This window comes from Manihot esculenta, chromosome 5, assembly GCF_001659605.2.
Source record: "Manihot esculenta cultivar AM560-2 chromosome 5, M.esculenta_v8, whole genome shotgun sequence".
Lineage (NCBI taxonomy): Eukaryota > Viridiplantae > Streptophyta > Magnoliopsida > Malpighiales > Euphorbiaceae > Manihot > Manihot esculenta.
The window spans coordinates 26608524-26632178 of record NC_035165.2 but is presented as its reverse complement, the minus strand read 5'-3'; the positions used below and the strand labels follow the sequence as shown (position 1 = coordinate 26632178).

General features: G+C 33.6%; 4 protein-coding genes and 2 non-coding genes across 9 annotated transcripts; 1 reads left to right on the top strand and 5 right to left on the bottom strand.

Annotated features, from left to right (window-relative positions):
* Window positions 1-354: 354 nt before the first annotated feature.
* LOC110615414 lies at window positions 355-1301 on the bottom strand. Its single transcript, XM_021757255.1, has 2 exons — window positions 988-1301; window positions 355-709 (listed from the first exon to the last, which is right to left on the bottom strand). The coding sequence occupies exons 1-2, from the start codon at window positions 1299-1301 to the stop codon at window positions 355-357; spliced, it is 669 nt and encodes a 222-aa protein (XP_021612947.1).
* Window positions 1302-3694: 2393 nt separating this feature from the next.
* Window positions 3695-8596, top strand: LOC110615637. 3 transcript variants are annotated; one of them, XM_021757626.2, is made up of 6 exons: window positions 3696-3997; window positions 5521-5565; window positions 5646-6051; window positions 6976-7007; window positions 7127-8108; window positions 8203-8596. In XM_021757626.2, the coding sequence occupies exons 3-5, from the start codon at window positions 5721-5723 to the stop codon at window positions 8087-8089; spliced, it is 1326 nt and encodes a 441-aa protein (XP_021613318.1). In that variant the 5' UTR covers window positions 3696-3997; window positions 5521-5565; window positions 5646-5720; the 3' UTR covers window positions 8090-8108; window positions 8203-8596. The 3 variants fall into 3 exon arrangements, with proteins under 3 accessions (XP_043812838.1, XP_021613318.1, XP_043812839.1); XM_043956903.1 differs by having other exon boundaries at window positions 3695-3997; window positions 5478-6051; XM_043956904.1 differs by lacking the exons at window positions 3696-3997; window positions 5521-5565; window positions 5646-6051 and having other exon boundaries at window positions 6058-7042.
* Window positions 8597-9829: 1233 nt separating this feature from the next.
* TRNAL-CAA lies at window positions 9830-9913 on the bottom strand. The gene has a single exon. It is a non-coding gene; the product is annotated as a tRNA-Leu (tRNA).
* Window positions 9914-11902: 1989 nt separating this feature from the next.
* On the bottom strand, window positions 11903-15008 carry LOC110614305 (protein YeeZ). Of its 2 annotated transcripts, none has more exons than XM_021755811.2 (8): window positions 14730-15008; window positions 14482-14574; window positions 13901-13979; window positions 13719-13794; window positions 13328-13367; window positions 13107-13241; window positions 12703-12840; window positions 11903-12392 (listed from the first exon to the last, which is right to left on the bottom strand). In XM_021755811.2, the coding sequence occupies exons 1-8, from the start codon at window positions 14939-14941 to the stop codon at window positions 12104-12106; spliced, it is 1062 nt and encodes a 353-aa protein (XP_021611503.1). In that variant the 5' UTR covers window positions 14942-15008; the 3' UTR covers window positions 11903-12103. The 2 variants fall into 2 exon arrangements, with proteins under 2 accessions (XP_021611503.1, XP_021611504.1); XM_021755812.2 differs by having other exon boundaries at window positions 11903-12389.
* Window positions 15009-15886: 878 nt separating this feature from the next.
* TRNAL-CAA lies at window positions 15887-15970 on the bottom strand. The gene has a single exon. It is a non-coding gene; the product is annotated as a tRNA-Leu (tRNA).
* Window positions 15971-17915: 1945 nt separating this feature from the next.
* LOC110615498 (26S proteasome regulatory subunit S10B homolog B) lies at window positions 17916-21830 on the bottom strand. The gene is made up of 10 exons (XM_021757364.2): window positions 21672-21830; window positions 21017-21136; window positions 20386-20522; window positions 20073-20234; window positions 19885-19971; window positions 19708-19794; window positions 19486-19623; window positions 18827-19018; window positions 18653-18751; window positions 17916-18462 (listed from the first exon to the last, which is right to left on the bottom strand). The coding sequence occupies exons 1-10, from the start codon at window positions 21772-21774 to the stop codon at window positions 18388-18390; spliced, it is 1200 nt and encodes a 399-aa protein (XP_021613056.1). The 5' UTR covers window positions 21775-21830; the 3' UTR covers window positions 17916-18387.
* Between the last annotated feature and the right edge of the window lie 1825 nt (window positions 21831-23655).

Sequence of the window (23655 nt, the reverse complement as noted above, 5' to 3'; positions counted from 1 at the left end):
TACAATTTGAATGCCATGGGCGTCCTCAGGAGAGAAAGAGATGACCGTTGGGGAGTGATCTACCACCTGTAGGACTTCATTGCTACTCCCTTCTCCATCTCGGCTTCTTTTCCTTCCCCTCCTGCTCATCCAGCCTCCAGTTCCTCTGACAATCATGTTAATGGTCCCACTAAAGTCGTCATTCACTGGCCCTGCCCCCTGTCTACGGGGCCTTTCTGCGGTGGGATTCTGCTGGGGTCTTTCTCCCTCAGGTTTCTTCACGAAGTTCCGGAGGTGTCTCCTCTTTATCAGCCTTTCGATCTCATTGATCAGCTGGTAGCAGTTATTGGTGTCATGGCTGTGGGTGCGGTGGTACTAGCAGTATTTGTCAGGGTCCCTCCGACTTGCATCTACTTTCATGGGCTTGGGCCACTGGAGGAACTCCTCGTCTTGAACCGCCATGAGCACTTTAGCTTTGGAGGCGTTGAACGGTGTTATTGTTTCAGGGACCCGAGGTGGGAACGGTCTCTGCTCCCTTCTGTCCCAGGGCTGCCTATATGCCTCAGGTCCTTTGTTATGCCTTCTCTCAGGTCTCTCTGACCTCCTCTCTTCTAGGGCTTTCCCTCTGTCTGCAGCCTCCCTGGTAAACCTGCTGGTTGTCAAGGCGTCATCTTGCCTTATATACTTCTCTGCTCTCTTCATTAGTTCTGCTAGGGAGGTGGGTGGCTTTCTGCACAACAAGCCAAAGAACTCAGGGGAGGTGGTCTCTGTAATACCCGGCTAGAGTCCGGCATCAGAATTCTACTTTCGGTGGAATCCAGGATGTCGGAACCCTCTAAAAGGGTAAGATTTATGTTTTACATAGACAATATAGCAGGCTTGCTACGGGTCCCGGCGACCTTAAATCGACCTGGATCCTAGCGCCGGTAGCGGTCCGGATTCTGGGTCGTTACAGTCTCCTTCTGTATGGCCTCTACAGCCCAGCTTTCATCCAACTCCGGGATCTACAGGGCTTCCGTGTTGAAACGGGCTACATATTCCCTCAGGGACTCGTTCTTCCTCTGCCTAACTGTCTCCAGGTAACTGGTTTTCCTTTCAGCGGTGACCCCTGCTATGAACCGGCTGATGAAGACGTTGGCGAGGTCGCCAAAGCTTTTGATACTTTTTGCATCCAAACTGTTAAACCAGGCCCTCGCTGGCCTTGTGAGCGTTGTAGGGAATACCTTGCACATTAAGGCATCCGACAGGGTTTGCAGCTCCATGAAAGTTTTGTAGTTTAAGATATGTTCCCTCGGGTTCCCCATTCTGTCATATGTCGCCATGGGAGGCATCATGAACTTCTTAGGGATGGTCTCCTATTGGATCCACCCCGAAAAAGGCGAGGATGTGGGTAAAAGGGTCTGGCTATGGTCCTTTGCCCCCAGCTCGGCCAGGAGCTGCTCTTTCATCTTTTGCAGTTTTTGATCTACGTCTTTCTCCTCCTGTCTAGGCCTCTTCTCCAGGCGGTACCCCTCCTTCCACTCTTCACTCTTTGTCCTCCTAGCCATTTCTACAGAATAGCTTTCTGCCTCATCATTCTCAATGAGTTCTCTCACTCTTCTTCCACGAGCCCTGGCTGCTGGCTCCTCCTCCCTATCAGCTCCTCTACTCCCTTCTCCAGTTCTGTGGCTACTTTGCTAAGGGATTGGGTGGTTAAAAGTGGGTTGAGGTTCTGTGGTAGGGGTCCCTTCAACTACAGGGAATATGTCCAATGGGGTATTGAGACCCCTTTGCTGCATTATTTGCCCCAGCCAGTGGGCGGTGTTTTGCAACTGGAGGGCCATGGTTTGGAGTTCTTGGTTGGAAATGGTGGTTCTAGGTGTGTTCCCTGCCGAGCTTGGCATGGGGTTAAACAACATCGGTGGTTGGCTGGTGGGGGTTGTAGAGCTAGAGAAAGAGAACTACTGCTCTTCTTGGCCAGAGCTCAGGTCATTTGGAGTGTTAATGGTGTGATTTTTATTGTGGTTTACCATTGTGGATCTCAGTGGGTTTTGCAAGAAAGGAACTCCGATGACGAGAAGATCACCTTCGTTCCCACAGATGATGCCAATTGATGTTCTGAGATCCAGAATAATCAAGTTTACAATGCGATTGTAAGTTTAGATGGAGAGGAAGATGTTCCCTTCATTTTATTCTTTTCCTTTTGTCTGCTAGTGACGTCTAACGGCCTCTCTGCTACAGTGCCATCTGTCTTTGTCACGCAGGTCCGTACGTACGGGAGTGTCAGACCCCTCTACGCCAAGCAACAATTTAATTCTTCCAGCGCACATGTGGGCAGAGCTGCGAAGTGACTGGGCCTGCTATCCTTTACCACGTCACATCATCGGGCTGGATTTCTCGTTACTGGACCTGGGCTCGCGGATGACCCGACTTGCCCCGTGTGTTTGGATCAAGGTTTAAGATATTGGGCCGGCCTACTGGAATGGACTTCCGAAACCTTAGGCCTGCTTTGTTTCTTTGGACTTGGCCTCCTCCAGAGTAAATGAGGCTCCCGACGATCATCAAAATTCAATTAAATTCTTATACTTTTAGTTAAAGACTATATAAGTCCGATTTGTTTTTTATCAATTAAGCTCATATACTTTTACTTAAAGACAAAATAAATTCAGTCATAAAATAATAATATTTTTAATAATAAAATACTATTTTTGGTATTAAGTATTATTTTTATTAATAGAATTTCATTTTTATAATTATTTTTTAAACATTTTCATGTTAATTAAAATAATAAGATCAAATTAAAATAATAATGTTTTATTATGTAAAAAATATTATATTAAATCAAAACTTATTTGGCTCTTGAATAAAAGTATATGGACTGAATTGATAAAAAAAAAAATTAGACTTAATTGGCTATTGAATAAAAATATAGGGTTTAATTGAACTTATTTTTAAAAGTTCTTTTATCTCAAATTATCCTACTCATTAAATAAAATTTATTATTCATTCTTTTGATTTTTTTTATATTTATCTTAAGAAACAAATATTTATAATTAATAATAAAGTATCGATAATGTGAATAATTGTGATTTCGTTACTTGACTGAGAAGACTAGTGAGCAGTGGGTAAGTTATTTAATATGAGATCAATTTAAACATAAAAATTTTTAAAATTTTAATATTTAAAAAAATTTAATTTAAATTAATAAATTAATAATAAAAATAAATAAAAACTAATGAGATACATTTTTTAGTTAATAAATTTAAAATATAAAAATATTTTAATATAATTTTAAAATTAAAAGATATTTTAATTAATCATGATAAAATAAGAACAAAATATATAGATACAATATTAAAACTATTATTAATTTTAATTAATAAATTAAAAAAAAATAATTTTAATTTATAAAATAAAAATATAAAAATATTTTAATGTAATTTTAAAATTATAAAAATATTTTAATTAATTAAAATATATTATAAAAGTACAATAATAATTATCCTTTATATAAATTTTAAAGTTGTTTGAAAGTGAAGAAAAAGGAGGTAAATTCCAAGCTTTTGTACTCGCCATGAGAGAAAGAGTCCAGTCATACGCGTGGTGAAGAAGAAAGCACCCTTCACAGCCTCATTAGATTTACACTTTTGCCCTTCAGATTCAGGAATAAGGACAGCACAAAGGCACGACAAGACACCATTGAACAGAAAAAGCAGAGGAAAAAAATAGACAAAGTTTGAGAAAAAGAAGGGCAAAAAGCGGAACTGTCATACGTGGCACAATTCCCCATGTGGGCTTCACTCTCACATCGTTCTCTCAGCTCCGTTATAACGATCAGCCTCGAACCCCCTTCTCCTCTCACGTCGTTATACTGCACAGCGTATAAATCCAATCCTCGATTCCATTCTGTCTGGCCTTTACCATTTTTATTCTCTTTAAAAGGTACACAGTGAAGACGAAGACGAAGACGAAGACGAAGCGCTTATGTTTTAATCTCGCGTTCTGTTCGTTTCGTTAAATCATATTTGCCTTTAGAATGGTGAGAATTTATTGCTTCCGTTTTGTATTTTTGAGTTATTTTTCACACAGAGAGTTCATAAACCCTAGTTTGATTTTATCACTGATTGATGTAGTTCTTAATTGTTATTTGCATTTTTTTAATATGATTTTTTCTTTTGAGATTTTAAACGATTTCATTTGATTTGTAGGTTTCTTTTATTTATGGATTTTTATTATGAAAAATAATTACATTCATTTGTCTGCCGGCTGGTAGATGTATGCATTTATGTGTACAAGTATGTAATGATTTATTTGGATAATGGTTTTCGTTTCTGCATTTCCCCACAAATGATTATTTAAGTGCTAGATTGTGTATTAATGCGGATTTGACGCGTTTGTTGAATAAATGATTGTGTTGTGGGTTCATCTAGTACGGATATAGATGCATCTAATGAGTAATAATCCATGAATTCTCACTTTAAACAATTGTTTTCCTGAAATTTATTAGCTTGTTGCTTGGATATCTTAAGTGTTACTTTATTAATGTTTGGGAGCTATGAAGTAGTAGTAGAATTAATACGTCGGCAATCTGTACAAGGAGGGTTATCCCGAAGACCCTTATCCTTTTTCTTATGCGTCAGACATTTATCTACTGCTAATATGTCCAATGGTGTCCCATTAAGCCAATTACCATTTGCAGTCAAAGAGGATGAAGTTCAAACTTCATTTAGAGAAGGAGAAAAGTGTTTATGGACTAAAATTTGATATCTTTTGAGGACTTTTTTTTTTCACTTGGTTCACTAGATGGCATTTACCTCAATGTGAAATGAGGCCTACTAATTCTGACTACATTCTCCTTCTCTAGTAATTCTAGAGGTAGGATTCATGAAAATATTCATCTAGCTGTTATGGATTTCTGGTTTAGCAACGCTGGGAGTTATTTTATTTGGTTTCCTGTTGACTATATCAACTCTTATTTTCTAGTTAGAAGAGAGAAAGCCTTCATAATCATTAAGGAATTGCTTTGCTATGATCCCAAGATCAATGCAAAATAATCATTAAGCTCTATCTCAAGCAGTTAAACATGATCTAGACGGGTAAAAGGTTTAAAGTTCTGGTGCAATATGTTTGATGAAAAGAAAGCTATAGATTGTTATTGATGTCAGCTTAGTTCTTTCTTCATTTTCTTAACGTGCTTGGGAGAGGGTGAGTTTAGACATGACCTACACTGTTGCCATCTTCTTTCATTTTACAAAAAACATGTTTAAGTAGGTAATATAAAATCTTAGTGGGTGCATGTGCATTTATTTTAGGTTTTGGTTGATCTATATTTAATTTGCAAGCTGGCATATTACCTCCTCTTTTTTTCTTCTCTAGAAAACTGTATAGCTTTTAAATTGTTTAGAATATGAATACTATGGCTGTTTAGAATATGAATGCTATGCGCTTTTGCGATTTTCAAGTATGCTTGTATCTGTGATTTTTATTTAATGTTATTTTCATGATGCTTTTCATTACAGAATCATGATTGATACCCCCCCTCCCGTGGTTTTTTTCCTTCAGGATAATGTAACATTTTGATTTATTCACCTGGAGACATGATTTGAGGTCAGTATCCACTTTTTTCCTGCTTTTAATTTTTCTTAAAAAATCTGATATTGTTGTGTGTATTTTTGCCTTTTCAACAGGAGACTTGGTATGAGTTTGTTGCTAAGCATTTCTTCTTGAGTTTTTCTTTAGTAGTCTCTTGTATTTGAGTGATCATGGGATCAGCTTGCTGTACTGCTACGAGAGAAAAAGACCTGCCCAACAGAACTGGAGGTAACACTGTGACTAGGAATGTCATGTGCTCTCCAACGTGGAGCTTCCGTTGGGAAAGTCGAAGGCGTGTGGCTGGTGAGGTTTATGATTCACCATATCAAACTTCTCTGGGATTCAGCAGAGAAGTTAGTGTGGAGGTGAAGGGGCCATTGTGCTCTGATAGGGGTATCCTTTCTGATGAGGTTAGTCTGCATGAGAGTTTTGGAACACATGTCTCTCTAAAGTCTCCAGTACATGAAGGAATGTCAGCAAATCTGATTGTTCAACCTTCAGGTCAAGTGTTGCACTATTTTTTTAACCCCATTCTAAGGCTAAGTAATTCATATTAACTTGTTTCAGATAGCTAGATCGCATTTTGCATAGATAAAATTACAAATATGTCATCTAAATGCCATGTTGTTTCTATCTGGGCAAGTTTACCCTTGGCGTGCCTTTCTATCCATGAAAAATCCTCTCAAGATTTATGCATAAGTTGTTCAACAGAGATGCATCATGTCTTTGGAAAGCTGCACTTCTATATCTCTGAATAATAGATTCATAGTTCAAATGGTTGTGTACTTGTTCTACTTGTATCTTGGTACTACTAAAGCTCACTCATACTCGCATATAACATAGCTCCTAGTGTTAATATAGCAAATATGGTTACAAACATTTATGGTTAGTTGGTTACTAATCTCATTCTGTAATTATTTTAGACTGCTAGCATTCTACATGTTTTTGAGCTGAATCTTGTATCATGTCTAAGCTCCATGTAAACCCAAATTGTTTTGTTCTTCTTCAGCCTCATAAAAGTATTTTCTATTTCCAGTTGCCTCCTTTTTTGTACAAAAGATTTACCAATCTTCCTTTGGATTTGAATAAATGTCTATTCATTGCTATTTGCAATATGAACTGTCCCTTTTTCTTTCTGCAATCACTTGGCTTATTCTATGTTCTCCAAGGGTCCTTTTACTGATGTTGATGCTTTATTTTTGTTAATAAATCTCCTTTTATAATATATAAATTCATGAATTGTGAAATTGAAACATGGAAAAACTCCTGTTGGAAAAGGGGAAAAAAAGAACCTGGAAATCTCGTTTCTCAACCTGTTATTTCACTGCTTGTCCTTGCTCGTGGCAGATCAGAATGTGGTGCTAGGTCTTTGACGCCCACATTTGTTGTGTTCATCTCATTTCTTTTTTGCATTTCTTTTTGCAGGCCTATCCATGGAAAGCAATTATCCTGTACACGTGAGTTTGAACTAGTTGAAAACTTGAAACAAAGTGTATTACCTTTACCTTTTTTTTGTATTTTTTCCTTCTTCCTGATGATAGCCAATGCCCTTCAACTTCTTTCTGATTGTCTTCAGGGAAAGAACTCAGCAGAATCTCCTGATACTGAAGAACTGCCTGCACCAAAGCTTTCTTCTTCTTTACATTCATCGTTTTCAACATCGGATGCCGATCCTTTACCTACCTGTCGTCATCCACTTCCTCCAAACTCAACCCCATCGAGACGGGCTCGGCGTTCACCTGGGCATCAGCTATTAAGGCAGATTTCTGATAGTCGAATTATGGGACTGAAGTCACCAAATAATTACTCATTATCTGAAGGTAGGTCATCATTTGTACTCTCGACTTGCAGCCATGACTTAGCAATGGGATCACATGGTGGTTCTTCTGATGGTTGGTCCATGCGAACCTTTTCTGAGCTTGTGGCTTCTTCACAAAGGGAGAGATGGTCTTTTGACAGTGAGCACCTGGGCTACGGTTTGAGCAAAGTAAGTGGATGCAGTAGCAGGTTTTCATGTTCCCCCTCCTTAGATATTCAAACTTGTGGGGCTTGTTCGAAATTCTTGACAGAGGGATCTTCTTGGAGCAGTCGGAGAATCCTTGCTAGCAATGAACTCTCGATGGTTGCTGTGCTGGTATGTGGTCATGTGTACCATGCTGATTGCTTGGAGACCCTGACACTGGAAGTTGACAGGTATGACCCAGCTTGCCCAATATGCACGGGAGGAGAGAAGCAAGTCTCAAAGGTGTCTAAAAAGGTTTTGAGAGCTGAAGCAGAATTGAAGGCCAGAAGCCACAAGATCTCAAGAAGCCGTGTTATAGATAGTTATCTTGACAGTGATTCTGATGATTTTGACTACCAAAAAAATGCCATATGGAGAGGAGCTCCAAAGATGGAGGCTAGTTCCAGTGCAGAAAGTTCATCTGCAAAGCCGTTTTTGAAAAAGAATTTTTTATTTGGGTCCAAATGGAGCAGGTCCCTGTCAGAGAAGGATTCTGCCAGGAAAAAGGGGTTTTGGGCAAGATATCGCAAATATTGAGCTCTTTAACTATTGCAAGGTAAGGATTTTTGTCTTTTTTACGCCAAAAATTTGGAAGATTTCTTGTTTAAGGCATGCTAATCAATGATAGTTGTCTTTCCTCTTTGATGTAGATGATATGTTGGAGGTATAATTATATATGTGAAGTCGAATGCAGGGGCTGCGAGCAATCCCACCAAGGCTCCTGGCAGATTTGAACAGCCAAAGTACTTGGTTCTCCCCCTCAAATTTTCCTCTTCAGTTAACCCTTTTGTTCCTATTTGGTCGAAGAAAATAGGAAAAAAAGAATCAGCTGATCCTACCACAATCTTAGTAATAGGATAGTCTTACGTCGAAGTATCTGATTGGTAGAGCCCTTGTTTTTTTTGTCGTCAAGGGTTGTATACTTTATTATGTGCTGGCAATTAGTGGTGAATTAGTCCTTCCTTTGTATCTGCAAGAGTATTTGTGACGTTATGTGTCAATTTGAAGTAGATGATAAAAAAAGGTATTGAGCTTTGTATTTAATTCCTCTGACACCATAAATTGCAAGGTTCTATGAAGTTAGAGAAAATGCCTTTTTCTCCATCAAGTAAAATGTGAATTTAAGCAAGCGACGAAAAGCAATGTTTTAAATTTAAAACCAGTAATCATTCACATTTAACTTGAAGTCTGAAAATGGTGCCTCATTTTAAGACATATCTACACTTTCATTTGTAATATAAAACCTTTTTTTCTCTACTTTAAGCAACATCAAATCTACTATCCCATTATTGATTCACTTCAGAAGGGAAATTAACCTTCAGAGAGAAACAGGAAAGCAGAAGGATAGTAGCCAGGTTTGCATTTTTTCAAAGGAGTGCTATTTGGGTTTGCGAATCTTAGTGGTCGATCTTCTTTTATTCTTTTGTTTTTCTCGAGAGAATTTTTTTTGGTTTTTTAGATTTATGCCCTCCTTTCCATTTCTCTCACCGAAGATACGGTGGTTTTGTTTTATTTGTGTTATTTTTGTATGAGAGAGTCTTGTTTTTGTTTTGTTTGTGTTGAATTTGTTGTCTAGAACTACTCCGATTAGCTCTAAGGAGAATTCTGATTTAAGTAACATTAATATTTTGATATTGTACCACTACATCCGACGATTTATGATCATATCTGCTATTATAAAATTCAGTTCTGTTATATCATCTCCTCTATTACTGGTAGAAAACTTCATTTGTCTAGTATTAAAGGCCTTTTGCATTGCATATTGATTTTTTTTTCAATCGCTGTGGCTTTGTCTCTATCGATAATCGGCCTTAGTGTTCATAAAACTGTGGCAGTACGTTGGTGATAGCTATCAATGTCATTATCTATCAATGTCATTATTGAATCTAGTCATTGAGATAGAAAAATCTATCTTGACTCACTTTATTAGTTTCTATTCAGCTGACTTTGGTATGCAAAAATAGGAGAAAATAAATTTTTGATAACACATTAAAATTTGGGTCTATATAATTTATCACTTTTATATAGTTGAAAAATCATAGAACTGCCATTTTTACTATTTTATTCTAAATATAAAAAAAAATGTATATTGTGTTTTCTTGTAAAATTATTAAGAGTTGTCTGAATCAAATTTTATAGAAAATTTATTAATAATAGGTTAAAGTAAAGTTTGTTTGGAAGCATCCCATAAATAAGAGGGGAGACGATTATTTGAAATGTGAGCAAATTGTATTTGCTTCTTATTTGTTTAGGGCGAAACAAAGAAAAATTTTATATTGTCAGAAGTGGGATTTGAACCCACGCCCTCTCTCGAAGACCAGAACTTGAGTCTGGCGCCTTAGACCACTCGGCCATCCTGACATATTGTTTAAGTCGACTTAACAATTACCAATAATCAGTTTTTTTTGTGCTGCTCATTAAAATTTAGCCAAGTTCACAATTTAGTTATTACTTCTTTTTAATAGTAAGTAATTTAATCTTTAAATTTTTATTTTTATTTTTATTAAAAATACTCCTATTACTCTTACTACTAATCAACTCTTAATTAAGAAAAGTATAAAAAGTATCACATAGTTTTATTTATTTTTCATTTTAAGTTATATAGTTTATTTCGAAATTTGTAGTTTAATTTTATGTTAAAATAATATTTTTGTGATATGAGCTGGACGGTAGTATAAGATTTAGAAATTATTATTATTTGTAAATCAACAAGTACTTAAATACAAAATTAAATTATAGATTTAAAGTAAAAAAATTAATAAAACTATAAGAATTTTTTTTATATTTGTTTCAAATTGAAAAAAAAAAATAAATTAAAGAATTAAATAGTTACAAATATTAAAATTATAAAATTAAATTATTAAATTTTTATAAAATTAAAGAAATTAAATTATTATAAAAAATAAAATTTCAATGATCAAATTATTATAGTTTAATAGTAAATTTTAAATTATTTTATTAATATGATAAAACTGAAATTAAATAATTTTTTAGTAAAATAATAAGCATTAAATTGTGAATTTTATTAAAATTGCATTGCAAATTTATTTTTAACGTCACCACAAAACTCTTTTTTCTCTATTTTACCATTATTTTATCACACTTTAATAATATAGTGTTTGGTGCTATCTAATACCTTAATCCCATTTGCATGAACAATCCCCCCCTCCTTTTTTATTTAATGGATATCATCCACAAATTAACTTTTAATTCAGTACTGCTTATTCAACTATAAGGAAATCAGATTTTGCGTCTCAATTCAATCCATATGATAAAAAAATAACATTATAATCCAGCTGTTAGCTGATATGAGTATATAAGCAATTACAAAGGGTAGTTTAAAAGCATACATTTTATATTTTGAACAACATCATTCAACTTTCAAGGAATGGGTTAGTTAAGCTTGTATCAATTCAGTTACCGGTTAAATTTCACATTAGCTTCTCATAGGATAATAATAAAATATCCTGTTGAAATTGCCACACTTATCCAATAAAAATAGATAAATTTCACGCAATAAGTAATAATCTCATCTGATCAAACGCTAGAGGTGCAGTTCAACTTGTGTATTGTGCAAGTCAGGCTTCCCATACCTCTAATTTTATTTATATTCAGAGTAAATAAGCTGATTACAATAAAGGCTTTGTGCAAGTAGACTGACATTTTTAAAACGTCCTGAATCTTATTAGAGTCATAATTACGCGTACTGTAAAACTGACAGAAAAGACGCGTGTAATGAATAGAATATGAACCAAGTGACTCAGCATTTATTAGCCGACTGCTCGCAATACATACTTACTATAGCACGTCACTGTCCATTCAAAAAGAACAACTGTGTAAATGTTCTAATATAACTAAACTATAAATATCTCTGAATTAATCACCAATAAATTTTAGCAATTTCCGATCCAAAAAACTTTTAATCTCTCCTAAAAACTAAAAACTTCCATAAACCAAATGCTACAATGTTATTAACTCCCTCGTGAATCAAACTCTTGTCTACATGTTCACATCTCCTTACCTCGACAGATAGCAAGCATATCAATTTAAAATAGTGATAATCCGGATAACATAACCCTTATAAATATTTTATAAACTCCTCTCGTTAAGTGAATTAAACTTAATTTAAATATAATATTTAATCTCTCATAAATATTTAATCTCTCACGAATATTTCATACTCCAGTTCCGAGCTTAAAGATATGTTGAATCAATAGGCACTCTTCCCTGACTTTTACGGGTGAATTAAACCTTACCGAAATTTAAAACTGCCAACTTACCCTATGAATTTCTCACAATCATACCCATACCTGCAGAAGACTGGAAGTTTCCCTCAGTATTGAGAAAAGGTTGCTCCAATATTCTTTTTTCTTTTTATTCAAAAATGCAACACAAGTAACATTTGAGACACTTCTTATCAACCCATAATTGTTTGTACAACACCAGAAGACAAAACCCACCTCCACAATGATTGAACAAAAAGCTGGATTCTTTTTTTTTTTTTTTTGGGGGGGGGGGGGAGGGGAAGAAATATATTGACAAAAGTACTGCTCATGATTTTGATGGAATGGATTGAAATGGATTTTTCATCTGATCTATAATGCTAAGCAATCCCGATTTATAACTCGGATGAAGAAGCCTGACTCCTAGTTCTCTTTTCATACGCTCATTGCAAACACGTTTCTCTCCTCTGGAACTATCCTTGTTACTTGATATAGCTCTTTCAGAAGATGTACTTTGCTTAACCCAGCCGGGCCACTTCTTCTCAATTAAGTCCTCTGCATATGCAAACACTTCCTCACGGGGAGCTGGGTCATCATCCACAATATTGTAAATTCTGCTGATAATGACATCATAGAGGATACTTCAGCAATTCACACGGAATAAACCAGAAGAATAAACAATTCTAAGAAAGTAGAGTTTTATTCGGAGTTGCACATCCACCATATGATATTACATAAAGTCGTTATCAACTTTTCATAATGGTTTAGTTTCAAAGCGGCAGAGCTTCCTTCTTTCATCCTTGGAGATTGTGTCCTAATGCTTCAATTAGAGGTCTAAAATAATTACTCAGTTCTCGTATCCCATAACCTGAATGGATTATGTATAATTTAACAGAGTATAGGAAGAGAAGGTGGGTGAAGACTTACCTTCTTGGGGACATAGAGATGCTAGCCTTGAGTGCTTGGCAAATGTCCTCAACATGAACTCTGGAAGTATACTGCCTGGATGCCCTCATTTTCTGATTTTTTGACAAAACCTCCTGCTTAATTATTGTGTCAACAGCACTGCCAAGAAAAATGTCTCAAACTTTAGATTCATGATGCAACAACATAAGAACAAGGATAGTTACATAATCAATTAGTCAGAAAGAAACGATCAGGATTATCCTAACAGTCAGTCAAAAGTCAAATGGTATGACTGGGAGTAATGTGTATGCTTGTATTGTGCTAAAAGACAAGCCAGACATGAAGTGTGAAGTGAACTGTTGAAATCAAGTCTGAATATAAACAAAAGCCAACATGTGCGAGCATATAGAGATAGCAACCATAACCTTCTACCAGGACCATAGATACCTCCAAGTCGAAATACTTGCGTTGAGAAGCCAAGACTGCTGCCCAGATTTAACCATCCTTCCTCAGCTGCTAGCCTTGATTTAGCCACCTCACTTGCAGGGTCTGCTGGGTAACTGCCACATGGACATTATGCATGTGTGATTAGTGGCATTTGATGTAAACACCTAGCATAACAATTGAATCCAAGATGGTTGCTTACTCCTCATCCACCCAAGCACCACCGCAGTTACCATATACGCCTGCCAACAAGAAGCAGCATGTGGTCAAACCAGAGTACTTGAAATAGCATTGGTACTTCTCAGTTCTCACCCAAATGGCAATAATATATTCAAGAACACAAAATGCAGCTTTTTCTGCAGAAGTCCCAAAATTTAGTCAAGTGAAGTAGCAAGCAGAGTCACCAGGGTTTTCGCCTTTTCAAGGTAAAAAAAAAAAAAAATTTTCTAAAACCTCATCCGGAAAGAAGAATTTCTGGGATCAGGGAGAATAACAAAATAGAGGAATAGAAGGCTAAAATAACATAAAATGTTTGCATGACATGCAAAATATAAAGATGAGTCTCATATGCATGCAAACATGCAAAGACATACTAGTAGATGATAGATAACTGAGCCATTGAAGATTTCCATCCATCATTGTATTTCTGAGGTCTTCATGCTGAAGCACCTAAATAATGACAAGAATGCAACAAGCAAACCTACCATGCTGAGAGGAATCAAATAAATACCAAATAAAAATATTATGGGAAAACTGTAAAGTAATTTCAACATACCGGATCACCAATGCCCACAACAGAAGGGATGGATACAAGGAGGTGGGTATAAGATGTCATAAGATTTAGAATGCCCAACCTGGGCAAAAGAGTCCAAAAATATGTTATTAAAACCATTCTATAGCCATAGCTTCTGCCAATTTATGATTCACACTGCTAAATATGTTAGCGACAAAAAAATTATTCACTTTTCTAGATTATGTATTCAAGATACGTATCCAATGTAGTTCTCAGTTCTTATCATTGCCCCATTTGTCCTTTGCTCATGTAGAGTAAAACTGGTATTTTCATTGCATATAATATCCTTATTATTATTATTGCATACATCTAATAACCATTAGAATAAAATTTTTCTATTGAGATTTCTGTATAATTAATTAAAATATATATACTGAATACACGAAGGTGCAAATATTGAATCTAATAATTATAAGCTCATCTTCACATGAGCTCGCTTTACCCAAATTAACATTTAATGAAGCAAATAACAAAGGTTGAACTAATGAAATAGTTAGACCAAAAAAAACTAATGAAATAAAACGAAGCTTTGTATCTTTGGTTAAAGAGAACAAGAAACTCACTCTGGTTCATTTGCATCGAAGAGGCAAACATCGAATCCTCTCTCCTCAAGTTCCTCCTTCTTCAATGGGCTTGTGCAAGTCCCAGTGACAACCCTAATTGATGATAAAACAATACTCCGACTTTTTCTTAAGCATTTCATTGAACAATTAATCATGCTTAATTAATATATCAATAGTGAAGACTGAAGAGTAACATAGCATATCAAGCAGTCCAAAGACACTTGCATAAAAGTAGAAGAGTTGCTTACCAGCCTTCCTTTCTGAGGCTCTGGGCAAAGAATTGCCCGACAAATCCCATCCCAAGGATAAACATCCGATTCCGACATTCCGATTCAATCTTATCGGACCGGGAACTTGAACTGACAACTGCAGCTGAGCACAGCAAAGACGTTGATGGAAAATACCTTTGAAAATTATGCACTGGAAGAGGAACGCTAGCCAGTGCATGGTAGATCTCCATCGCGAAATATCAGATGAAAGTATTGGCTCGGTGACTGGAACAGTGAGTCTTACGCCGACATTAGTTTCGAGTTTCGACGATTGAAATTACAGTGAGTGGGCTGCGATTGCAGGCGCTAATGGGCTAGGCTTTTTCGTACATTTCAGGATTTGGACCCAATTCTTGCTCATGTGACATATTCGGGTTTGGGCCCATGCTAAGAATTTAATCATCTTAAGGATGATTTACAAAGATGATCTACCCTATAATATAGGAAAAGTTACCGTTTGATTCCTATAATATAAATAAACTTAATAGTTAATAATTAGTTCATTTGTTAATTTTATATACAACACAAAATCTAAAATACTATCCATATAAAAAGATTAATTATTAGATAATTTTATAAAAATACAATACCAATTAATGAGTTTTTTTATATAATAAATATTTAATAATTAAAACTAACAAAAAGATAAATTAATAAAGTTTTTAAAATTTTAAAAATATTTTAAAGTATTTTTTAAAATTAAATAATTTACTAATAAATTTTAGTATATTATACAAAATTAAATAGGAAATTTTTCTATAATTTAACATATATGTCTTTTATAATGATATTTTTTTAACGATATTTATAATGGTATTTGAATATCTCATTAAGAGTTAAATGAATAAAGTTATAAGGAAGAAAAAGAAGATGCCAATACAATCTTCAAGAAAATGGAAAAGTTGCTTTCTTCAAGAACTGTATTCTTTCTTAACTTGTAGAAAAGAAAAGAAGTCTATGGAAAATATGATAACCTTGGTAGTGAAATGGGCAGCCAACCTTCCTTACAGTTGATGTCAAGGTGCTTTGGCTTCAAAACCTTTCACTGATTCTTTGAATTGAAATGTGAGTAAATTATATGAAATGGTTTACAATTATTTATGGCAATAATAAAAGTAAAACGTATTTCTCTCTATTGTCAGAAGTGGGATTTGAACCCACGCCCTCTTTCGAAGACCAGAACTTGAGTCTGGCGCCTTAGACCACTCGGCCATCCTGACTTGCTGTTGACTTCAACAAAGTAATGACACATATTTCACTCTTATTTTTATCACACTTTCATATAGTGGTGCTATCTAATGTACTAAACCCATTTGCATGCACAATCCCTCATCTCTTTTTTCTTTTTTTAATTATATGGATACCATCCACAGTTTACCCTTAATTCAATAAAATAAAATTTTAAGTCTTGAAACAGTTTTTATCAAAAAAAAAAAAAATTATTGTCCATTGTATTAGATAATCTGAATATAAAAATAATTAAAAAAAGGGTATAAAAGCATACATCTTGTACCATGAACAATATCATTTAATTCCAAAACATGGGAGAAGAAGCAATAACCCAATTGAAATTGGGAGTTGGGACAACATATTTCTAGTGGAAATTTCTCTTCATCATCACAGCAATATCTATCTTTATCTTTGATTTTGTTTATATCACACTATTAATTTTGGATAGCAAAGGTAACATATTTTCATTGTAACGGTTACCTGGTATTAGGGTTGAGCCGTATTCGGTTCAAACCGAAAAAATCGACCGAACCAAATTAATTTCAAAATTCAGTTTGGTTTTTTATTTAATTCGGTTCGTTTCGGTTTTTAATTTTAAAATTTTCGATTATTTCGGTTCGGTTTGATTTTGATCAGAAAAAAATTGAAAAAATCGAATCAAACCGATTAGTGATAATAATATATTATTTTCAATAATACAGAGAAATTAAATTATATTAAGATTAAAATATTTTAATTAAATTTTAAAATATTAAAAATAAAGTGTAAAAAATAAAAAATTATTAAAAATCAAAATTGATCAAACCGAATCAAATCGAACTGAATCATATCGGTTCGATTCGATTCAGTTTCTAATTAAAATCGGTTCGATTTGATTTTCATAAATACTAAATTTTCAATTTTTAATTTATTTGATTCGATTTAATTTTAAACTAAACCGAGTGAATGATCACCCCTACCTGGTACACTACACACATATTCTCTAACATAATTAGGTGTTGATAGTTTATATCCCTTCAATCCCACACTTTGGGACCACTACTCTATCCTATGGGGGCACAAGTCAGGAGTGCATTATTAGATTATAATCAAATAACCAAATTTGAATAACAGAAAATTAATTATTTTTTAAAAAGTATATTCAATTCGGTTGAATTATTGATTGACTTCTAAAAAAATTTAATTTTTATTGTACTTTTGATTTGATAGCTAAAATAATCAAATTATTAATATACTTAATATAATTTTATTAAGAAAAAATTTAACATTTAACTTCTATAAAAAATTTATTAATTAATCTCTCAATTTTAAAAAATATATTAAAATATCTATAACATTTTAAAAAAATTATTAATTAATCTCTTTTTTCACTATTTAACCCTTATGATTTGAAAAAATTCATTAATAAATTTTTAAAATTTATAAGAAACCTACTAATTAATTTTTTTATATTAAAATATGTTTAAATAGTAATAATTAAAATTAATGAAAAAAATTAATTAATAGATAATTTAAAATATAAATAACGTTTTAATCTATATTTTAATATATTTTTTAAAATAATAAAATTAATTAATAAACTTCTCTATATTTAGTTGTAAATTTTTTTATTATTAATAAAATTCTATTTATAAGGATCATTGTAAAAAAAATTTCAAAAGTTTGCGTTAAACGGAAGTCCCCATGATTCAAAAATCATAGGAAATAAATGTTAATGTTGAAATAATCTAAGAATTAAATCATACTACATATTCATATGTATTTTAATCATTTCAAAAATAATTAAGAGAGACCTTTAATTTGATAGAATAAAAAATAAAGGAACTAAATTGTTAAATTTTAAAAATATTGTAAGATATGCGTTATTTTAACGTAAAAAGAATTCACCCTATTTAAAATATTAGGATTTTAAAATAATGTATTAATACCAATATATAAAAAAATAAAATATAAATTTAACATTTATCAGAAAGTATTCAAAATGAACAATGCATCAGTTAAATTCTAATTCAACCCAACTATAACTTAAACCGACTATCGGCTAGGCCAAGTTAACCATGCTTTTTAAACAGTTGTACACGTCCCCTTTTGGCAATGGACTAATAGTGATGAGCATTCGTTTCTGTCCCAATTTGATTATGGGACTTGTTTTGCTGGAAAAAGGGGTGTGAGGGGCGAATCCACATCAAAATTAGCTCCAAAGGAGTCTGCGAATAACCTCAATATTAGATGTAGAAACAGTGAAATTTCTTTAACGTCCTCAGGCTCCTGAGCCTCATTACTAAAGTTTCCAGAGCGAAATCCAGATCTTGAGAAACTACCAACTGTCATAGGATACAATGAATCTAAAATTTCTGAAAGAAGAGCACTGCCCTGTATTCCGTGGCTCTGCAAATAGAAAAGGCTTCTAGTCTTTCCCAAAATCAGCATTATAGTGTGCACTTGATTCAAGTTTCTTTGCCTCGTTAAGCTTCCTTACAGCCTGCATAAAAAATATATAGTTAAGCATGCTGTGCAATCATAAATTTTATACAACAGCAAATTTTATTCTTTCTGCCTAAAGAGTGCTCAATATTCTCAGGATGAATACTGCACATATGTTTGGCATTGGGACATATTAAGGCCATTGCAGCATAGAAAGTTAACTCAACAACATAGTTACTTGAAGTTACCTTCATAAAATCTTCGTGGATGACATAATCACGTTCTGCACGGATTGCCGACATTCCAGCTTCCGTGCAAACATTGCGGAGATCAGCTCCATTAAATCCCTGATGTAGTTGCAACAATCATTAAAATGACGCACTTTATATGTATAAATCTAAAGAAGCTGCCTACTGACATACCTCTGCAAGTTTCACAACAGCCTCGTAGTCAATTTCCCCGTGCTTGGCAATTCCAGCAGCATGAATCTTAAGGATTTCCATTCGTGACTGTTCATTTGGCAATGGAATCTCTATTTTTCTATCTAACCGCCCAGGACGTAGAAGTGCAGGGTCAAGAACATCAGGTCTGTTTGTTGCCATTATCATTTTAACCTGCAGCGTGCAACAGGATGAATCATGTTTTTTCCCAATTCATAAACAATGGCAATGGTCTATACCGTTGACAGGAAAAATGTCAACTAAGGTTATGAGCCAGAACACAAAAAAAAAATCATTAGGTCTTTATATACATTTAGGGTTACATTACATTTGGACAAAAACAACAATTTTCTTCATGTACAAACCTCAATTATGATATCCTCATTAATAAACTACACCAGCGCTTATTGTTCAAGGCAATAATTAAGCCAATGAAGATATTTATCAAAATTTCTTTGGAAGACTAAACACAGGCATAATCCCAGAATATCCTAAAGTAACCCCTTTCACACCCAAGATAAATCGATGAGAAAAACCCAATACATTATTCCCAAAAAATCATTTGAAATGAAAAAATATAAATAAAAATGCAGGTATGAAATCACAGTGCTGGATTGGATATATAATATACTTTAATGTACCTTCCCAAGCTGATCAAATCCATCAAGCTGATTAAGTAGCTCCATCAGTGTCCTTTGAATTTCACGATCAGCACTTGTTCCCTCACTAAAACGGCGCCCACCAATGGCATCTATCTCATCCATGAAAATGATGCAAGGCTAGAAGATAAAAGTAATTTGTAATGCTCATGGAGGCGGGAACCACAAAGGAAAAAAGCAAATTTAGAAGTTCAAAGTTCTTACTTGGTGATCACGTGCATATCCAAACATTTCTCTTATCAACCTAGCACTTTCTCCTATGTATTTGTCAATAATGGCACTCGAAACAACCTTTGTCAGGAAAAAAAAATACAACAGGTCAACAAGAGCCAATCAAGCACCAAAGAAAAAAATAACTCGATAGAGAAAACAATATCTTACCTTTAAAAAGTTGGCATCTATATTACTTGCAATAGCCCTAGCCAACAAAGTCTTTCCAGTACCAGGAGGTCCATAAAGAAGAACACCCTGAAACAAACATTTCACAGGAATATCAATCAACTTTATCCATGTGCATATGACTAATGATAAGTAACATAATACAACAAGGAAAATAGCCATATAATCACCTTCGGAGGTTTAATCCCCACTCTAAGGAAAAGCTCAGGGTTCATGAGAGGTAGCTCAATGGATTCCCTCAATTCTCTGATTTGATCAGACAAACCACCCACAGCTGAGTAGCTCACATTACCAGGATCTTCATGCAACATGTTATAAACAACTGGATCTACCTGTCAAGCCAAGGAACACACTTTGAACATCATGCATGATGTGACAGAAGTAATTCAAACAGAAGTATGATAGGGGAAAAAGAAATATCCTTGACCAGTACACTTTCCAGCTTTATGTCAATGTCCAAAGAGAAAAACAACAATAACTTACTTCACGAGGAAGAGACCGCATGATTGTGAGTGTTGTCATATCTAATACCACTCTAGTTCCTGCAGTCAATTTTTCCTTGTCCACTTTGCTTCGGCAGCCAACCACATATCGGGGACCACTGCTTGCTTTAACAATCACTGAAACCATACAGAAGCAACCATTACTATATGATTATCAACTGTGGTGACTAGCTCTTATAGCTAATCAACCAAACAAAGCGGTAGACAATAAAAGATGAGATATGGAATCAAAGACTGCAAAGACCTGTTTTGCATTAATGCACCTTCTTCATGTATATATTAGAAAGTAACTTGTATACATTGATAAACAAAATTTAATACAATTACATTTGACATAACAAAATTTAATGCAATTTTCTCTGCAATTTTTTTTTTCTTTAATTACTGTATCCCACAACATTCCTGCAATTCGTGGTCTTGCAACAAGGGATAAATTGTAAAAGTCACAAAGATGACAGTAATATACAGTTCAGAGAACCACGAAGAATACTTCCCAACATTTGGAAAAAAGCAATGGTACCAAAATGAACAAGTAGGAAAAGCCAGCCTAAAAGAACTTAATTCATAAAATTTTATGGAGGGAAAATAGGAAATTCAGAAGGAGAACTTACTGCGTTCATTATCGAGAGGGCGAAGAACTTCACCTATGATCTGCCCAACACTTTGAAGGGACTTCAAATCATCCTCTGTCTTGTTGAACTCTTTCTTTGCAGATCTCAGGTTCTCCCTCACTGCAAGAAGGTATTCACTACTCAATGGCACCCGCCATCTTAATTGGAATGATTACAAATGCAAAAGCAACATCACAATCAAGTTTTGGAGCACACAGTTGGTTTCATAACACTGTTACTCTCTCAGAAGGTAGAGATTAGTATTTCTCATTTACATAAGATTTTCTTTCACTTTAAATCTCCAATTAGAATCAGAATTCATTAAGTAATAAAGATAATCCATAATTGCAGCTTCCAATTCCAAAATTCCGAAGCTTAATGGATGCATTACAGCACAAGAACGAAAACTGAACCCTATTCATTTCTCTTTTTTTTATAGATTAACTATTCCAAAATCTCATAAACAAAAAATCGCTTTATCAAATGAAGCAGCCACGACTACGAATTAAACCTAAATCTATTTTAGCTCATTGCGAAATTAAAAGGAATAGCTTTCAAACGGCAAAAACCACCAAGGGCATATTCGATTTGGATCAATGAAGCAAATGAAAATAAGGTACAGATATCTATTTTTTCAATAATTTGCTCAACTGACCAGCTCGTACTCTGGATTCCAACTCCTTGTGCTGGAGTAACTTTTTGCGATAGTCCGCCACCACAGTACGCCGTCGCGCTGCCTCTTCTCCGTCGCTGCTCATGGTTATATTCGCGCTTGTTTCCCCACTTTTTCTTTTCCTCTTCCAAACCAAACGACTTTATATACAGAGCCGCCGCTTGCTTGAAGGTCAGGTCACCCGGATTCCTCCACTGTGAATAATAAAATTACATTATATTTTTTTTACTTTATTCATTAAAAATATTAACGATTATTTTTGTAATAAAATTATTATTATTTATTAACAATACAGTACAAAAATAATATATAATATAAAGTAAAAATAAGTAAAATTATATTATAATTTTTTTGTACATTTACCTTAAAAATATTTAACAACCTGTGCAGCTATTTGACTTCGTTTTATGCTATATTTTTGTGGGGCAAATAAAATTGAAAGTAAAATTTGAAAAAATAAATAAAAAAAATTTTCTCTCATCTTATTTGGATCTAATAATAATAATAAAGAAGAAGAGAAAGTAACTAATAAAAATTACTATTCATTTTTCTGTAATTAAAAAATAAAACGAATGAAGTTATTTTTATTCATATAATTATTTATTTTATTTATAAATATAAAGGATAAAATAATATTTTATAATCCAACCTATACAAACAGATTAAAAGAAATAAAAGCGCTCTCTTGTTTTTTGTCCTAGTTTCTCTACTGTTTGAAGGGTGTCTCTTACTCTACTGTAGATAGTAGGCTTTCTCTTGGCTCTACTTCTCCCATCCAATAGTGGGTCTTTTTCCTACCCAATAGTGGGCCTTCCTCTCTAATTCCTTCAATACTATAAGATAATTTCACTTTTTTTAACATAAACTTTATAATTGGATGGAACGTTTTTATTTTATTTTATTTTTTTAAATTTTTTATAGTAAATTGGAGTTTGGGAGAAGAGATTTTTCTTCCAAATTTATTATTTTTTATTGTGATTGAATTTTTTTTTATATATCTCCTCAAATTCCTTTATTAATATTTTAACGATCTTTAATAAATCTATTAGTTTCAAACATCAAAACTTTGATGGTAGATTATCTCTATAACACTCAGCGATTCCTACTAATCTTGAATTGCTCCCGTTTTTAGGAGCTCTACATTCCACCTATATATTCATTGCTCTTTGGTTATTGTTGTGTTTTAAAATTTTGTCAAATTTTGGTTGACTATTGTTTCTTACACTAGTAGTATATGGCTAAATTTTATGATTTCTAGTAAATGGTACGTTCTTTTAATCATTTTACAGAAGTTTTTGGAATTTATATTGTGGTTGTGTTATTTCTTGTTGGATAAGAATTTCTTAACTTCATTTCTTGGGTATAAAATTTATATTTTATCATTTTTAATATAATATTCTACCTACAGTAAAAGAAAAAAAATTATAAAAATCATCTAAATCGGTAAATTGAGTGCTATAATTATTGAGAGTTAACATTTAATCGATTAAAAATTAATTTGAATTAAATAAATCAAAAAATTAAATTAAGCTACTAAAGAAATTAATATAAATTAAATCAGTTTAATTCAATTTAATTAAGTTTAATCAGTTAGATTTTTAATCCATTTTTTATTTTTTAATTTTAATATTTAATTAAAATATTTTAATTTGAATTATAATATAATTTCTCTCCATTATTAAAATATATAATACTAATTGATTCAATTTTATTAGAATATGATTTCTCTATAATATTAATTAATTAGATTTGATTTCGTTGAATTTTTTTAATAAAATTAAATTAAATCTAACGGAAAAAAATATAACATTAAATTAAAATTTTAAGTTAATTTAGTTGGATCCATTATCGCAATCTGAATTGAATTCTGCGCAACCCCTATCGATTACCATTTGGACGGATTGGAAAGGATCGCTTTATTTATCTCTATCTCGCAAAAATTCGAGCACTGATTAAAAGTTGACAA

What these genes read in the sequence shown, in the direction of transcription:
- LOC110615414 (XM_021757255.1), bottom strand. Translation starts at nt 1,301, where the DNA reads ATGGCGACATATGACAGAATGGGGAACCCGAGGGAACATATCTTAAAC. An exon ending in CGTTTCAACACGGAAGCCCT is followed by an intron (nt 710 to 987) that starts GTAGATCCCGGA and finishes CTTGTTGTGCAG; the next exon opens with AAAGCCACCCACCTCCCTAG.
- LOC110615637 (XM_043956903.1), top strand. Translation starts at nt 5,721, where the DNA reads ATGGGATCAGCTTGCTGTACTGCTACGAGAGAAAAAGACCTGCCCAAC. An exon ending in TCTGATTGTTCAACCTTCAG is followed by an intron (nt 6,052 to 6,975) that starts GTCAAGTGTTGC and finishes TTCTTTTTGCAG; the next exon opens with GCCTATCCATGGAAAGCAAT. An exon ending in AAAGCAATTATCCTGTACAC is followed by an intron (nt 7,008 to 7,126) that starts GTGAGTTTGAAC and finishes GATTGTCTTCAG; the next exon opens with GGAAAGAACTCAGCAGAATC.
- LOC110614305 (XM_021755811.2), bottom strand. Translation starts at nt 14,941, where the DNA reads ATGGAGATCTACCATGCACTGGCTAGCGTTCCTCTTCCAGTGCATAAT. An exon ending in AGCCTCAGAAAGGAAGGCTG is followed by an intron (nt 14,575 to 14,729) that starts GTAAGCAACTCT and finishes ATCATCAATTAG; the next exon opens with GGTTGTCACTGGGACTTGCA. An exon ending in GGTGCTTGGGTGGATGAGGA is followed by an intron (nt 13,242 to 13,327) that starts GTAAGCAACCAT and finishes TCCATGTGGCAG; the next exon opens with TTACCCAGCAGACCCTGCAA.
- LOC110615498 (XM_021757364.2), bottom strand. Translation starts at nt 21,774, where the DNA reads ATGAGCAGCGACGGAGAAGAGGCAGCGCGACGGCGTACTGTGGTGGCG. An exon ending in GATATGCACGTGATCACCAA is followed by an intron (nt 19,624 to 19,707) that starts GTAAGAACTTTG and finishes TTTATCTTCTAG; the next exon opens with CCTTGCATCATTTTCATGGA. An exon ending in CTGTTGTGAAACTTGCAGAG is followed by an intron (nt 18,752 to 18,826) that starts GTATGTCAGTAG and finishes CAACTACATCAG; the next exon opens with GGATTTAATGGAGCTGATCT.